The sequence below is a fragment of the Sparus aurata genome, chromosome 8 (assembly GCF_900880675.1).
Source record: "Sparus aurata chromosome 8, fSpaAur1.1, whole genome shotgun sequence".
NCBI classification, from domain to species: Eukaryota; Metazoa; Chordata; class Actinopteri; order Spariformes; family Sparidae; genus Sparus; species Sparus aurata.
In genome coordinates, this window is record NC_044194.1 from 10,977,067 (window position 1) to 10,994,532 (window position 17,466).

Genomic DNA, 17,466 nt, shown 5'->3' on the forward strand with positions numbered 1-17,466 from the left:
GGATGACACGAATCACCCACGCCTACCTCCTTAATTAACCTGAGAACGTTTCCTAAAGTGTTTCATTTCCAGTGTCGTTCTTCACAGCTTCCCGGTGGCTTTTTTCAAGAAGTTAGAATGCTAAAATCTGAAAAGCTAAACTCGGCGCTTTGACTCTGCTGTGCGCTTCAAAATATGAGAACACCCTGTGCCTGTGTGCTCCATTAATTTCCCGGTTCAATACTTCACATCTAACTAAGTGAGCACTTACAGGTGTAGGTGATGAGCCATGAATGGACGCCGACAGTCCAAAAGCTGTTCCATTTAGCGCCTGTAAAGTTGAGGCTGAAATAACTTTATCATTACTTAACATTAGCTGACTATCAAGCAGAGCGTTCATCATGAAATGTTTGCATTACCGGGCGGTCGGAGAGCACCCGTCGACCTGGTTGTTGCAAGTGTGTCGTCCACCATTGGCACTAGTCGGCCCCTTGTTGGCGGCTTTTTGATCGACCGAGCGCGTAGAACAGGCGGTAGAGCTGATCTGTGAGAGAAATCACTCTACTTGGTTGTTCAGCTAAGGGAGAGCCCTTTCATAACACAGGTTTGCATATCCGTAGTCCCCAGTCTTCCATTTCCCCTCTTCAAATGACAAATACAGACCAACGCCACCTCTCACACGGGCGCACAGGCTGGCTGGCCGTCAGCTTCAGTCTTTCGAGGTGAGTTCAAACGCAGCTTCTTGGCCGAGACACAGGCGACGCAACAGCCAGCCTTCATCTCCTCTAGTTCTCTGATGTCAGTTTGGTGTGTCTGGGTCTTAAAACTTAACAGACATGTGGCGAACAGATACAGGAACAGTTTACCAGGTAAGGCGAGATCAGTTACTATATCTAAAAACAAGTGAGTCACGATTTGGTCATCAAGTGAAAACAAGTTACATGAACTCTCTTTGTTTTTAGCGTGTCAATTTTATGTTTTCTCTTTATTTGAATTCACGTCGAATGTGGATGTTTGGAGACGTTTGTTACATGTAGCGATGGAATGTAACCAAGTACACCTAATCATGAACTGTGAGGTACTTTATACAGTACTTCCACTCCACTACAGTTTGGAGGCAAATGTTGTACTTTTTACTCACAAGATGCATTTGATAGCTTTAGTTAGTTTGCAGATTGTACGCTGCATCAGACCCAAAGAAGCACATTTTAAAAGTCAAATAATCAGAAAAATGCTGAATATCTGATCCAATAAATCGACCAAGCCCCAAAATGGCTCTAGAGTATATATATAGTATACATTCAAATAGATGTATAAATTACTTTTTAAAGTACATTTATTGCCAAAAACAACTTTTTAAACTTTTATTTAAGAACGTTTAAGACGAGATACTTGAACACTTTTACTCCATTACTAATCGCACCGTTTACTTTCAATTTGCCCAAAGTAATATTTTAGCATGATATCTTTACTTTGACTCAGGTACGACTTTTAAGTACTTTTAGTGGTTTTGTTTAGGTTGTTTAACATGAAACCAAACCACACCAAACACAAAATGAACACACTGGACAAAAGCATCTCTCTAAAATGACAAAGTCTGTGAAAGAGGGACGCAAAAACACACACCACTGAACGTATTTTCTGAAAAATAATTTATTTCCAGAGTAAAATAAATGATATGTTGCCATACAAAAAGTGTAAGAAAAGGGGCGATGCCAAAACTTTAACTGCAGAGAGATCGGTAGAGCAACAGGTCGCACTGGGCTGAAGAACCGCTCAAATGTCCAGGAATAAATTCAGTGTGCTCTTCGCTTTGTTTGACCTCGCACACACACACGGCCTCCTGAAGCATTTCTGTAACTTTTATCCCAAATAATACAGGTTTGAAGGTACTGATTATATTTTTTTTCCCCACAACAACGCAACATTTCATCACTATGAATAGTCCCAAATCTTCTGTGGCATCTTAAACCTCTCAGACAATTAATTAGATTATATTTAATTTATACTTTTCCTCTCAGATACAATCTAATAAACATTCTGGGCCTAACGAAACAAATATATTAATACTCCCCATCTCTTTTACTTGAATATCCAAACACAAAGGAATAGCTCTCTTGGTTTTTCTTCTTTTTTTCCACTAGGCGCAAACGTCAGAAGAAAAAAATATATATATAATTAACATTCTCGTTGAATAAATCCCTTATTAAGACATATTAGGCTGAATAAACTCTGCAGATGTACAAACGTGGAAATGAAAAACAAACTTCTATAATGAAAAACAAACCTGCAGCCCGACACAGAACTAGTAATAAACACGGACCTATGTGACATGAATTGCACCTAAGAGACAAGACTTCACAGTCTAGTCTACAGTATCAAAACCAGGGCCTGTGATCCAGCAAGAGAACGAGAAACCGAACAGTGCATGGTGACGTGAAAACACTAGCTTGTTTTAAAGGTATTAGACTTGATTTGTGACAAGTTAAAACATCTAATAGGCCACTATAACAACCCAGTGAGGGCGTTTTCTGTCCTCGTTTCATAAGAAAACCTTCCTGCATTAAAAATCAAATGCATTAAAACTGATCAACTATTAGTTTGTAAACACTTGGCAACTTTAAAAAAAAAGAAAAAAAAAAAAAGAAATGAATAACTGAAGAGCCACCCAAGCTTGTCTCGTAAAAATCTCATTTTTGAGAGCGAGTGACAGACAGAACACACGGTGCGCTGACTGTAAAGGAAGCTGTCATTCTTCACACGGATCACTGGGATCATGACAGACCCCTAAAAACAATATGGCAACTCTAGTCGTAGTAGCATCATGTCCACCGACTAATAATCAACTAGGACTGAGCCGGACAGTACTGTAGTCGTCGTCTACCACCAAGTCAACACAGGAATTCACTGGACAAACACCTCGCTGATACGTAAACGGCTAAAAAATGGACCCTTTCTGAAAGTTTACCGAGGGACGTGGCGCGCAGTGGAGACGCCACGTGTCCTGAGACCTGAACGGGCCATTAAATAGATTGCCTTTTTATCAAAAACTTTATTTCATCCTTTTCAAGAAAAGAGGAATAAAATCATAAAAAAAAGTCCTTTTGAGAGAATGTGAATGTCCACATTGTCCTTTCTTTCTGGCATAAACTATAAAACTGACTCCATATTTTCACAAAACTCATGGTCCTCTAGGTTATATATAAACTTTGTCCTGTCGACTAGTTTGGGGCCGTCTGTTAGAGAGGGGTAGAACTCGGCTGGCGTCATGTAGCCCTCGTGACCTTTGATGTACTTCTTGTAGTTCCTGCGTAGGCAGTACCACGTGGTGCTGTAGAGGAGGAAGGCGACGCCCTTGAGGATGATGGCCAGGCTCACGTACAGATGCCTGTATTTGACGTTGTCGTACAGCAGGCAAGCACCCTTATCGCCGCAGTCGTCACTCCAGAAAAGGCAAGTGGAGTCGATCCCAGCACCGAAGATCAGAGGAGGGGGGATGAATCCTGTGAGGCAGAAACACAGACTGAGTGCACAAACTCTTTCTGATCCCGCTAAAAACCACTTCAAACATGAGAAATACTACTTTATATGCATAATAACAGTTCATTAGGCCTTTTTCTTTCACTGTTCTTTTCTTTATGTGACATCAGTACACTGTAACCTCAGCTCAGTTTAAACTTCCTATCTATACTCTTTTTTGTTATGCCTGGTTAGATTTGGGTTTCCTTCTCTCTGCTCTCTCTTATAGAAGAGACACCGACGAGACACACTGACTTCAGAACAGCAATTTTCAGATCATTCTTAAAGGAACAGTGTGACATTAGACATTTCTTGCAGAGAGTCAGACGGTAAGTTCAGTATCACTCTCATCCATGTAAAGTAAAAATGTAGCTGCAGTCAGCGGCTGGCAAACTTAGCTTAGTATACAGCCTGGAAATGGGGAAAAACTGGCGTTGCTGTGTGAATGTAAATCAATCTTCTTATCCATCTCTGAGCAAGACAGTGAATCATCTTATTTCTCTAAATCTCGAGCGATTTCTCTGACAAGATGAGAAATATCGCATTGCAGTTCTGTGTCTCCACGCACCAGTCAAGCTGCTGTTCCAGAGCTGCAGCCTTCAACAATGACCAGAGCATTTTTTGCAGAGTATTGTGATGTCACAGAGCATTTAACCTCTGACCTTTGGGATATCAAATGTCATAACTTCCTGATTTTATCCTGTTAGACATTAACAATATCTATCCATCTATTTACACCTACAATCAACTATAGATGATGGAGTTTTATTCTCAGGTTGTCAAACACTGACGCTTTGGGCACACTGTGTCTTCTTCAGCTTGTTAACGTGGATAATGTTTGATTGGATTTCTCCCCCTTGTCCAGGACAAATCTTCCAGCACCGGCACCAAACGGAAATTCTGACCTGCGTGTGTCTCAAAAATCCGATTTAGAGACTTTCTTAATCCCCTTATTACTCCCACTCCATTAGCTTTTCCAAACAGTGAAGCTCTGTGGTTGTTCTCCATTTTTAAATAAATACAAACAAACAGAAGCATCTCAGGTCGACTGAGTCACGTATTTGCATGTGCGATGAGACTGTCAAATGACACGGACCCAGACTTCTAAAAATGAACGTGTCATCTGATAAAAAGCTCTTACCGAGAAGTCGCAGCAACAGGAACAGCACTCCGAGTGCGTACGACTTCAGTTCAGGGCTCACAGTCCTTCAAGAGAAGAGAAGCAATTATATTTTTTTACACACACACACACACACACACACACACACACACACACACACGCACGCACGCACAGCACGCACACACACACACACACACACACACACACACACACACACACACACACACACTCATGCGGTAATTTCCACAGGCATACCTGATTAGGATGATAACAGAGGGAGTCTGGGCCATGGCTCCGACCAGGCTGCAAGCACAGATCACACACAGAAAGATGAGGAAAGACTCTTGGCAGCCTGGTGTCGGACATTTCCCCGGAACCGCTGTGGCGAATTCACTCTCAGCGGATATACAACCACATCCAGTCAGGTTCTGTGAGGAGAAAAAAAAAAAAGGAGGATTCAAGAACCAGTTGAGCAAACGAGTAAAACCAATTACAGCAAACACGTGCTATTTTCCTATTTTCACATGTGAAGGGAGGCCATGATGGCACTCGGTGGTCTGTACTTTGAGAAATAAAATAAACTGCTGTAACTGCAGTGAGACGGCAGCGAAAGTGACATTTTTGTGCTGCTGAGCTGAGATAAATTCTCTCGGCATGTGATTTGAATATAGAAGACACTAATCTGCAGTCGGCATCTGATCTTCGAAACAAATCGCGGCTAAACTTGATTGCCCGGCGTGCGATAGCTGACGACAGAACTGTGAAATACTGGGACTCTTTCACTTTGAACTCTCATATCAAAGAATAGAAAACATTTCTAATAAGTTCAAGGAAAAAAGTTTGCATCATCTGTCTCATATGCCCCGATTCTCTTTACTGCCACTATCAACAACTTGGGTTAAAGACCTGAGAGATGCTCGACGTGGTCCGAGTGCCTCGCGTCCGGGTGCAGCCGGCGAAGCAGGCGGACAGGTAGGTGACGCCGTTGGAGCCGCACACGGGGCTGATGGAGGAGGTGAGGCAGTTGCAGTGGCTGATGCACTGAGCGTCGGGTTTCTCGCCCACTCGCAGGGTCCTGAACACAGAGATAGATAGATAGAGAGAGAGAGAGCTGAGCATCCTTACCCACTGTAAGTACCGACTATACCTGAGTGAGACACAAACAAAATCAAAGGAGCCCTCTCAGCCCTTAATCGGTGATACTACAGGCGCTTTGGTCTAATTTTAGAGTCTCCATGGAAACTTCTCTAAACCTGTTCTGGAGCCAGCTGGGTTCAGAGCACCGACTCAAAGAGGCGTCAGCACTTCTACAGGACCTCCAAACAAACAAACATTCAACACTAAAATGTGTCTGTAGTACAAAGTTTCCAAACCAGTCGAGTCAAGTCAAGACACCTGGGACACATGCTGAGCTAAACTGTAGGAGTAAATATCTTTCCAGGATGAAAATGCACATTGTTCGACTGGATCCATGGAAACATCCGACACAATGGTCTCGAGGCGATACGTAGTCTTATCCCAAAGGGGTGGGCACACTGGCCCTGACATGACCGTGTTACACATCACATGGATTCGCTTGTAAACAACAGTAAATTGTATTGTGTACACGAGCGAGCTTTTTAAGATATTGACTGTGAGAAGGATCAATTATCCTCCCGGCCTTAATTCTATTTCTCTTCTCCCCCTCCTCCTCCTCCTCCATCTGTGGCCTCTGGTGTTTTGATATTGTGTTGTGTTGAGTGTATCTGTGATTAGGGCTGCAACATTTTTAATCATTAATCAGTCTCGTCTAATCTTCTAATCTCTTTTCTTAATTAACGGATTAAGCATTTGATCTGTAAAACTGAAGAATGCGCATCACAGGTTCCAAAATGTATTTTTTTTTATTCAACAAACAGCCCAAATCCTAAAAAGATGTTCAGTCTGCAATCACAGAGGAACAATAGACCAAAAAAGAAACCTTACATTTAGGAAGCTGGAGCTGTTCCCCTTTAAACGGTTTTTATTTCAAGTGTCTATCTGCTCCAGAGGCGGAGAAATACAAGGTTTCAGTCAGCGTTGACAATCCTGTCATGTTTTTCAGAAAACCCTCAGGCTTCAGGAGGTGCTTTCAAACAATGGCTTCAGTTCTATCACACATTTTTAATGGGTGCCCTCGTTCTAGGTCAGATACTAACTATTCAAATCCTAATTGTGTCATATCTAAAGTTTTTTTTTCATTTGGAGTCGATGTTTTGTGAGCTTTTGTTTGCGGGAACATTTCATACATTTGAAAAGCTCAAACATGTTCATAGTTCGCAAAAGCTTTTTGGTATCAGAGTCACAACTAAGGTGTTGCATTGCCCGTATACTTCCATTCATCAAGCCTAATCAAACAATAAATGAATGCATGCCTCAATCTTTAAGTAAAAGGGCCATTACAGGCGCTCAGCAGACACAGTTGACAGGTTTATCAATATAAGAGTGACAGAAAAGTCTTGTTGAATAATAACTTTGCTCTGAAACACGGTCACAGGGCTGGAGACCGGTTTCAGTCGGCTGTATTCGTATTCAGTCTGTGCGGCCCTGAGCAACACGAGGTCACAATCTGAATAGAGAATTCTTTTTATGGACTCCATAAAAACGACACAAAGTAGTTTGAATAAAAAGTAAAGCCCACTGTGCACCAATGAGCAGCAGTGATAAGAATTTTCATTTACACATGAAGCCCTCAACGGTTCACCTCCAATAAAGTCCTCTGGCCTTGGCAGAAGCTTTTCACAGCTCATATTTATTTATTAGAAGTACTGGGACCCTGTGATTGGATAGAAATGTTAAAAAAAATCCCACAGTCACTCACTCTCTCACATCAAGGAACATACAGTAATATATTTATGCATTAACCTTTTGTCAGTATTTATTGTATACAATGTACTGTATTATATCTAGATAAGGTATTTCAATCTCATCTTTAACACAATACTCGGTTCCTGATCTGCTGAAGTTGAGTGTGACTCTTCGCTAAACTGGAAAAAAGTTCAGTTATGTCGAGCGTGTCATATGACCACTTTATCCAGGAAGTTAAACCAGACAACTTGCATACAGTGTGACCATGCTGCACGCACCTCAAGGTGTTACCTACATATATATTCAGATATCAGAATATATAGTTTTTTAAACCCAGTCGTTCACAAATGTTTTGGCTTGTAAACAAAGAAATGTCTACTTATGAGCGCTTGTCACCTGTTAATATTGTATGTCTACGTACCGGTCACCAGTTAAAGGCGGATTTTATTTCCTTGTTTAATGTTTAAGAGCTCAAAGTAAGTCAAACATATCCACTAGATTAAAATAAAAACAAAAAAACTAACATTTGTGGTGTGATTAAGTCCAAGTAATATGATTTATTCATACAAATGGCGGCCATACTTTCACGATCTATCTTACCTGTTGCCATAACTGACTGTCACTCCTGCGACCGGGCCCGTGTCACAGCCCAGGAACAGGAAGGAGACGTAGCAGGCGGTGGAGATCAGGTTGACGAGCATGGCCATGCGGATGGCTCCCAGCGCCGACAGGTTGAGCTTCTTCACCAGCAGACCGCCCATGAAGATCCCCAGACACGCACATGGAATGGCGGTCATACCTTGATGATAAATTTGTACCAATAGTGTTTATTATACCGGTATACAAATGTGCGACCGTGCATGTGTTTGCATGTGCAAGGCTTGCTGTGGAGACAGACCTAGCAGCTGGTTAGCAGAGGTGGTGGTGAGGTTGAACTGCTGCTCGAGGTATTTCCCCAGAAAGGCTGCGAAGCCGGCCACGACTGCGATCTCCATGCAGGCCGCCAGGATGATGCAGGTGAACACGGGGTTCGACAGGAGGTGCTTGGTCACCTTGGGGATCACTGGACATAAGAAAGAAAGAAAGAAATTAGAGAGGAAAACCGTTAATATCAGCGTGTTGGTTAGCAGGACAGACAAGATTCTCTTGTCACCTTTATGTCTTTTTTAGCACTTGATCAAATTTGTTTGATTGACTAGTATCAATAGTTTACTATGGAAAAAAAGTATTTAGGTGGATGAAGAAGCAACTGCACATTTTTTATCCCTTCACCAGGTAAAACATAAAAATGCTGCTCACAGGTTTAAGCATCAGTAATAATAATCCTGCAATAATATGACATACAGTGGTGGAAAGAGCAATTCTGTACTCAAATACAAATTCAGTTATACAATCCTGAATTATTTCTCAAAAAATACTTTAGTAATTGTAGTATTCTCAAACACCACTCAGGGTATTAGTTGCTTTTTAACCATTGATGTTTAATACATTATCAGTTGCAGGCGTTCAGTCAGAAGGGTTTCTATAACAATTCAATTCAATTCAAACTTAAGTGGGACTAAAATTACAGACTTGAAAAAATACAAGAAAAAACTAAAAGCACCCCAAATAATTACTTATCTACAATATATTGAGTAGCTGTAATTTCTTACTTCCACAGTGATACATAAAATAGTACAGCTCTGACTGGGGACAATCTGCATTACACGTGCTTATAATGTTTATACTAAAAAGTACATTTTACTAATAGTACCTTTACAAATTAACATTTACAGCTACATTACCTCTTTGTTGTATTCTTTTACTTAAAACTGTACATTACTTGAGTAAATGTACTTAGACACTTTGCATCACTATTACTAAATTAAAAGGAGCTGAATACTTCTCTTACACTGAGCAGGTTTGAACTCCTTTTAAATCAAATCAAATTTAAAATCTAAATTATCAAGAAATATATACAAATATAAAATAAATCATTATATGTCATGTACGCATTTGCTTTAAATGTTTAAACATTAACAGAACATTTCTAGTGCACACTCACCCCTGAGCTGCTGACAGCAGGTGGCGCCGTTGGCAGCCTCGTGGTTGCGTACGACCCCATTACTCGACTTTGGAGTCTCATATTCTGAACTGAGAGAGGGAGGAAGCATAACCTGCTCGCTGTCCACCCCCTCCTCTCTCTCCTTGGTCGGCAGCGACTGAGGGAAGCCGAACATGAAGAGAGCCGAGCAGAAGAGTAAGGCACCGCACAGGAGGAAGCCGGCCCACCAGGCGCCGATCCACCGCGGGTCGTCTGGAGTGATGGGCAGCTTACCTGTGGAGAGGCAGGGCAGAAGTCAATACACAGACCGCGGGGGGGAACACATTTACAAGAACACAGGGGAGGTATTGAACTCACTGGTGTCGATGAAGATGGCGTCCACGTAGAACTTAGTGCAGAGGGAGCCGAGGATGAAGCCGCAGGCCGGCCCGAACACCAGAGTGGAGAAGAGGATTGCTGCACAGGAACAAATATCAAAGTTTAAAGTTTGCTTTTGATTTCATTTGCCTGACCACTTTCAGAAAAGACGAGCCAAAAAACGTATTGGTTAGAACAGGCATGAACACTGTACAGCAGGTCACAGACAAAAAAAATCCTGAGATGCTCTGAATAATTCTGTTAATGCTTCCTGGATGACGCCACAAAACCTGTCCTGTAAACAAAAAATGTATGAGGGATCCTCTGTACCAGGTGCAAACAATGTCCCCCATGATTTCAATAACAGGCATCAACTTCTGACCATGATGTGATGGTGTGATGACGTGTCCTCTCTTTAGTTTATCATGTGCAGCATGCTACAAAGTCAGCAGATTGATGAGTGAAAATGAATGCAAAGCAGTAAAGGAGGCTATGTGAAACTGTGGATGAGCTCCACAGCCTCAAAGAAAAAAATATTACTAATATTATTTTCAAACTTCGGTTTTATTGTTTTCATTTGTTAAACACAGAAAAAAAAACAACGATGTGTCAGAGAGATAAAAAAAAAAACACGCCTATATAGCTCATGATGAACCCCGTCCTTACTCAGGAGATATAGTAATGTCTACGTACAGTGTCTTATAGACGGTCTTACATATTATATACAGGTCTTCAACAATGTAAAGCCTGTGTTCATATATTGTTTTATTATCACAGGGCTCCAGGGTGCGACTGTTTTGGTCACACATACACCCACAAATATGTCAAGTGCTACAAGACACTTTCACTGGTTGTACGAGAGCACCAAAGCCAACTGGGTACGTAGAGAGTTAGTTCATGTTTGAAGTCACTTACATAATGACTAATTTAGGATGAAAATGAATGAATAAATAAATGCCTTAGTTGACAAAGTGGAGACAAATAAAAAAAAAAAATCCTCCAAATGTTATTCTGTGTCCAACAAACAATCCTAAAAGCTGCAAATCTTCACATTTGACAAGCCATTTCTGCTCCACTCCAGCTCTGCGTCTTTGCTGTGTGTGTGTGTGTGTGTGTGTGTGTGTGTGTGTGTGTGTGTGTGTGTCTTTTCCCGGGCGGTGCAGCACAAAGCACAAGAGCAAACGTGGAAAACATTTTGGTTGTCATGAAAGATCAAATCAGCCAGCTAAAACCACAAGGCGAGTGCAGCAGTCAGTGCGCTCGTTACAATCACATGGGCTTCTCATCCTCACAGAGCAACGCGCCGAACAAACAGATACAAACACACACTGTCAGGACGACACCTGACTACAGACACCAGCTCTCTCGTCCCCCAGCCTGCTCTAGTGGGCAGCTGGAGATAAAATGTGGAGCCTGCTCCAAAAATCCTCATTAGAGCTCTGTCAGCGGGGTGAGGGTCTGGCACTGTGACTCAGACTGCAGGCAGATAATGAAGACTCAAAGCCCAATTTGGGAGACAAATTTCTCCCTGACTGTAAGTCCTGTGATCTGTGGTATTATTAGACTGCAGCATGTTGGGAGACACAGCCACAAACCAGATCTGAGTTTGACCACCGCTGCTCACAAGAAAACGGCCATGCTAGCTTCAAATTACATTCAAAAGTAAGATAAAAATCATCTCTGCCATTCCCGTTCCTCCTCCGGCCCCTGTGGCAACAGAAACATCCCCTTTATTGGCTGCAGGTTGGCCGGCACATCGCTGCTATCAGCACGCCGTCTCCAGTAAGATGCTGTTTGGATGCCAGGAGCAGCCACTTAATGGACAAGCGTGGAAACTGTGACTAAGCTTTGTACATCTCTGCTAGTGTTTAGAGTGAATGTGAAAGTCTGCTTCCTGCCTTGACCACCCACATAGGAAGGGAGTCAACACACTGACATTACTGTAGCCTCGTTCTCATGAATAGTTTATTCTTCACATGAAAGGAAATGGTTCACAGATTCTTTAGGCGTGGCCCGCTACCTATACTTGTGACATGAATTGACTCATTTAGGTGAAGGCGAGGGGGTGAAACGAAAGAAAAAGGGATTTATGCATGATATGATGGGAACATGCTGCCTTTTTTTTTTTTTCTCACAAGCATCAACTGAAACATCTTTGCGGTTGACACTCTGACCACGGAAATGAGCAGAGTGTGTTCATGAGGCGCCAGAGCTTGACAGGTTGTCCCTTGTCCTACTGCTAAACTCTGAGTTTTGGTAGTAAGAAGAGAAGGCAGAGGACAGGCCAAGTTATCTTCCTGCCTGAATTTAAGACTTTCATATCTGATATCGAAGTTTAAAACAATTAAGCTCCAGCGACACACACTGACAAACGGTGGGATACACACCCGCAAACACACGCAGGCACACAGGAAAGAGGTGCTTGTGGCTACTTACCGGTGAAACTGTGCAGTTTAACAGCACTTTCATGACGGAGGGCTGCAAGGCTCGCAAATTTGCCTGTGGTGTTGCAAATGAGGCCGGTGCACTCTCTATTTCGAGTGTTTCCTTAGAAACTGAGTGTTGTCTTCTCATAGCAACAACATCACAATTGCTTTCACCACAGGCGACCTCAAAGAGGAAATTCAGTTAGCGAAATCACCTTCCAGGAGATGACGCCTCAGCTAACCCCACGAGTCCACAACCACGGAGAGATACATGTTTCCTCAGAGATCCGCGCCAGCACCCCTGGTCGCTTTAAGAAGCGCTGCCTCCTTGATGATAACACGGCGCCACAGCGTGAGCCTCGCATGTGGAACAGATCAGTAATCTATGAGGGAGCATGCCTCCTTATCAATCTGCTCCTACTGCAAAGGAAACAAGGGGGAACGCAATTTTGAATTTGATGATAATCTTCACATGAAAGATTGACTCAAAACTTAAGCTTGAAGCCGGTGGAGGGGGAAGCATGCAGCAACCTGGGCTCTGTCACAGTGGGATTAAGCCAGCATGAACATGAACTGGAGCTCGCAGTCAAAACATAAGCAAAGTGTTTTGTCCAACACCGCTGCAGTCCTCCCCGTCTTTTTGCCTCCATTTTGTTCAAGATAAAAACTACCTTAACTTAATAACTACACTATTTCTACCTCTTTGTGAGCTGCTACTTGGAAAACGTGGTCAGATCTTCAGTTTGGCCTTTAAGGAGTAGTTCAACATTTTGTAAAATATTTTCATTTTCTGTGAGAGAGGTGAGAATGTCGACACCACTCTCCAAGGGTGTCGCTTTGTTTTGAAAAGTAGTCTATAACGATTTTAAGGCAGCACAGATGCTAGAAACTGCTTCGACGAGCTAGGCCAGACATGCTAGCACTGTAAGCTAGCTGGATAATCAGTCCCTCCAGTGTATTACATGAGGATTTTGCAGTATATGCTCTTCACATCTATCATCTAATAAACGTTGCTAAACGTTTATAGTGTATTTCCCATTAGTTAACAATTCTTTGGCTTCTGCTGTTTTATAGAACTTTTGAACAAATTATTCTTTAAAAAAAAAAAAATGAAATCCTTAAATCCATTAAGTATTGAGCAAGAGCCAGGAGGTGGTTAGCCTAGCTTAGCACGAGAGGTGGAAGCAGGGGAAATGGATAGCCAGGCTACCAGAGGAGACACGAGGAAGTCAAGGTTTCTGGCTGGGAAGTAGTCGGGCAAATAAAACCACAGCCTGAAGGTTTTACACTGAGCCAGGTTAGCTTTCCATTTTCCATACAGACACGAAGCTTCCTAATCTAGCTATCGGCCCGGTAACGCAGCAACAGTGGGCAGCAAGTTAGTTTGTCTTAGTGTGAAGTCTACTAAAGATTTTTCTGAACAAAAATAACATCTTAAAACAAAAATATCTGTCATTAAGGCTACCTGTTTGCCTCTGCTTCCAATCTTCATGCTAAGCTAAGCTAAGCTAATTGCCTCCTGACCCCAGTTCTGTACGGTACATGTAGACGTGGTATCAATCTTCCTATTTAATTTTTGAAGTGAATAAGGATATATCCGGAAAAAAAAATGACAAACTATTTCTTTAAGTTAAATTCTTCGTAGAGACAGGAGCAGAGCAGAAGCGATAACTTGCATTTGACCATAAATAAGTTGATTTGTTCAGTTTCCCCGGGGCACATACTGACAGACGTTTAAAGACTTCTCCTCCACATCCATCTCTGTGCTACAGTAATTGTTTTGTATTTAAAATAAGTGACTCCGGCTCTCAGGTCAAAGATAAAAAAGACAACTGTGCTCGTACAGGCTGTCAGGGGACATATTTCATGTTCATCACGGACAAGGTTAAGCCGAAGGGAAAAAGAAAAAAAAGGAAAAACCTAAGCTGAGCACATTAAATCTCCATGAAGGACAATGCACGACCACAGCCGTGGGTAATCTTTGCAACACACTACTTCTCCAAAAACTGCCTCCAAATCCCCTTTTTCCCTTCCAGCGGGCCTGTTACGAGATAAGTACAAAACAAACTAATTTGTTCATGTTGTAGTTTCGCCCGAGCCTTTTAGTATCCTGTGAATTACACTCTCAGGGGAGCTTGTCAGACGTAATTCAATAACGAAGCTCGGCTCTAGTGTTTTTGTCTCGTTCTAATTTGTTTAGAGAGCAATAGAAAAAGGGGCTGGGAAACGCTACTGTGCACGAGGCTTGTGTCCTGTTCCGGATATTAATTAACCCACAGATGCATCCAATATCCTCTCGCGCTACATTTGGGAAGAAAAAAGTTTTGACCCACGCGTTCCCTTGAACACTGACACATTTGTTAGGTTTCTTGTGAAAACCTCAGTGGGTGATTCGCACGAAGCACTTGTGGTTAAGGTCGCTGACATCAAGCTATTTATCTTCACACTTGGAGAGCATTTCCACAGAAGCACAGTGCATGACCCCGTACAAGCATGTCCATCTTATGTGCCTTTGTGAAGAACACTGTGCAAAGATTAAATCATAATATGCGGAGGAGATGATAACAGATTAACGTGGAGCCAGGTGAAACACAGCGAGAGGCCCACCACAAAGATAATGGCAATCTATAGCTGCCAAAATTTTGTTTCTTCACACCATCTGAACCAGGAGGTTTAGATTTCAAACCAAACACAGCTTGAGGTTAAAACACTCGTGGTCATCGAAAAATGTCAGATGCATCACGCCTGCACCGTCCTCAGTTTATTTCCTGCTCTCTCACTGTACAAAAGGAATTCCTTCTCCTCCATTAATCCTGCTCAAGTTGGCTCAGTAATCCCCCGAGCTCAATAAGAGCACAGGGACAGGGCGACGCGGGAGGCCAAACAACAGCTTGTGCCACTTTCACGAGGGGGCCAGACTGAAACCGAGAGTGAGCTGAATGATCACTAAAGATAAGGCAAAGAGCCGGAGTGTCTCCACTCTCCAGCAAACATTAGTTTGTGTCATAAGGTCATCTGAAAGTGTCTCGAGACGTATAAGGACTGCACAAGCACACACAGGTTTTCAAGGTGACATTTACAGTGACTATAAAGTTTAAGACCCTGCGATTTAAAGAGCTTTCAAACAAAAGCCCAGGCTTCCTCTTCTGCCGTACATCAGCTCATAACATCCTCTGTGTAGAAGTGTGAAGACAGCTTTTCAGATTGAAGACACTCAGGAGAAACACTCAGAGAAGTCAAGACTGAGCAAAAGGCCATTTTCTGCCTGTCCAAAGAAGTAATCATTCACACCGACAGTTACACAAAAGGTTCAGACAAGAGCTGTTCACTCACACACACCACACCTAAGAAACATCTGCTTCCTGGCATCGCTTCCTTTACACTCATCAGCTGTGCAGAAACAGCATGCAGCTGTTTTCAGGTATGACCAGCGCCTGTTGTGATCTGTGACTGAGCTTTATTGGTTCAAAAGCACACGCTTCACCGCTCTGTATCTGTGGTTTGGAAGCCATTTGATCTGTCAACTGGTACAGATTAATATAGAAAATTAGGGTTTATTATTTTTAATGAAAAGGTAATGGCCAATAGTCTTTATGGATCCATGTATCAATTTCTCAATACATACATAGTTGTTAGCTGATAGTGTTAGCTAGGTGTTGTAAGCAATGATAGCTTACAATAACTAGCTAAATCAAAAAAACAATATGCTATCTTACAAAAACCAGTTAGCATAAAACCGTCTCTAGATGATATGGTAGCTAATGCTGTTGGCTAACAATAACCCTGTTTGCTGATGGTGTACGATGTTTATGTTAGCCAGCTTGTTGTCAGACGACAGTGTTAGTTATTTCTTTAGCTAGCATTTTGTCTAATGATGGTACTACCTGGTTAACAATTGATATCATGTTGATAGCTGATGTGTTAGTTATCTTAGCTAGTGTGTTGTTTGCTGACGCCATAGCTGGTTTTTGTTAGCTTCTACGGTGTTACCTGATGGTCTTAGCCACTTATTTCTGGATGCAGTTTTAGCTGATGTGTTAGACATCCGTTAGTATCCGTTATTTTCTTGCTTTGCTATCGTAGCCAGGCTACTGACTACAAGCTGGGGAGCAAACGTGCAGATCTCTGCATTTTGACAAAATGGTGACTCAAACACGACAGATAGTTATTGGTGTAGAATAATAATGGGTGTTAACTTCACAAGCTTGAGGGGGAAATCTATTGTGGCCGGGCCACAATCTGCTGATGTCATTTCCTGCATGACTTTAAATGAGCAACAATGTGAAAGAAAACCTTCAGTGTTCATCTTACATGTGCTAGTTTCTACATGCAGGCAGAGTGGTTGTCAACGTGTCGATCTGCTACACATGTACTAGAAAAAAAAACACTTCTTTTGGCTTCTTTCACGTCACATCGATGTATCACCATGTAATTAACCACAGCTGTTCAAAAGACAAACCAAATGACTGGGACCAGATTGCACTACAGGCCTGTGGGTTTATTTAACAGGTCAATACTTTCCACCTACACCTGTTTAAAAAGGCTGAAGTCAACATGTGATCCACTTTCAACCATTTCGAAAAACCTGCTGCAGTTTTTTTTTTTTTTACGTAGCCTGTCATTAAAATGTACAGCACATTTAGACGTCAGGTCTTGGTACGTGATTCACGAGTGAGAGGCTCCTGACACAGTCTGTGGCTCTCAAATTACATCCTCCAGGGTTCGTACACATTTTTCAAGGTCAAATTCAAGCACTTTTCAAGCACTTTTAAGGGTCATTTTTAAGATTTTCCAGCACCTTACTGCTGGGGTAAAATACATATCTAAAGGAATATATATACTTGTGATTTTTTTCTTCACTTTTTATCACAATTATGTACATTGTATTATGCTGTAAACATCTAAAATTATATTCTATAATAGCAAAAACTTTAGAAATTAATTATCCAGTCTAATCCCAATTTTGTAAAAGACACAGAGTTATAATGTCAAGCACTTTCAAGCACTTAAACTAAAATCCAAGCACTTTTCAGACCTTGAAAACACAACATTGAAATTCAAGCACTTTCAAGGATTTCAAGCACCCGTACGAACCCTGATCCTCCTATATCTGCTAATAACACAGCGAGACTCTGCTTTAACCTCTACTCACACTAAAACCTGCATGATGTAATCAGCTTCGATCACAGTAAATC

At 42.0% G+C, this 17,466-nt stretch overlaps 1 protein-coding gene across 1 annotated transcript in view; it reads right to left on the reverse strand.

Annotated features, from left to right (window-relative positions):
* Positions 1-1,614: 1,614 nt before the first annotated feature.
* Positions 1,615-17,466, reverse strand: part of slco3a1a (solute carrier organic anion transporter family member 3A1a) — a 39,293-nt gene continuing 23,441 nt past the window's right edge. Inside the window, exons 3-10 of the mRNA XM_030426639.1 lie at positions 9,846-9,944; positions 9,489-9,761; positions 8,343-8,507; positions 8,045-8,243; positions 5,525-5,693; positions 4,874-5,046; positions 4,640-4,704; positions 1,615-3,482 (exon numbers count right to left, since the gene is read on the reverse strand). Of these exons, the coding sequence (XP_030282499.1) occupies positions 3,130-3,482; positions 4,640-4,704; positions 4,874-5,046; positions 5,525-5,693; positions 8,045-8,243; positions 8,343-8,507; positions 9,489-9,761; positions 9,846-9,944 (1,496 nt within the window). The 3' untranslated portion in view covers positions 1,615-3,129. The remainder of the gene's footprint in view (positions 3,483-4,639; positions 4,705-4,873; positions 5,047-5,524; positions 5,694-8,044; positions 8,244-8,342; positions 8,508-9,488; positions 9,762-9,845; positions 9,945-17,466) is intronic.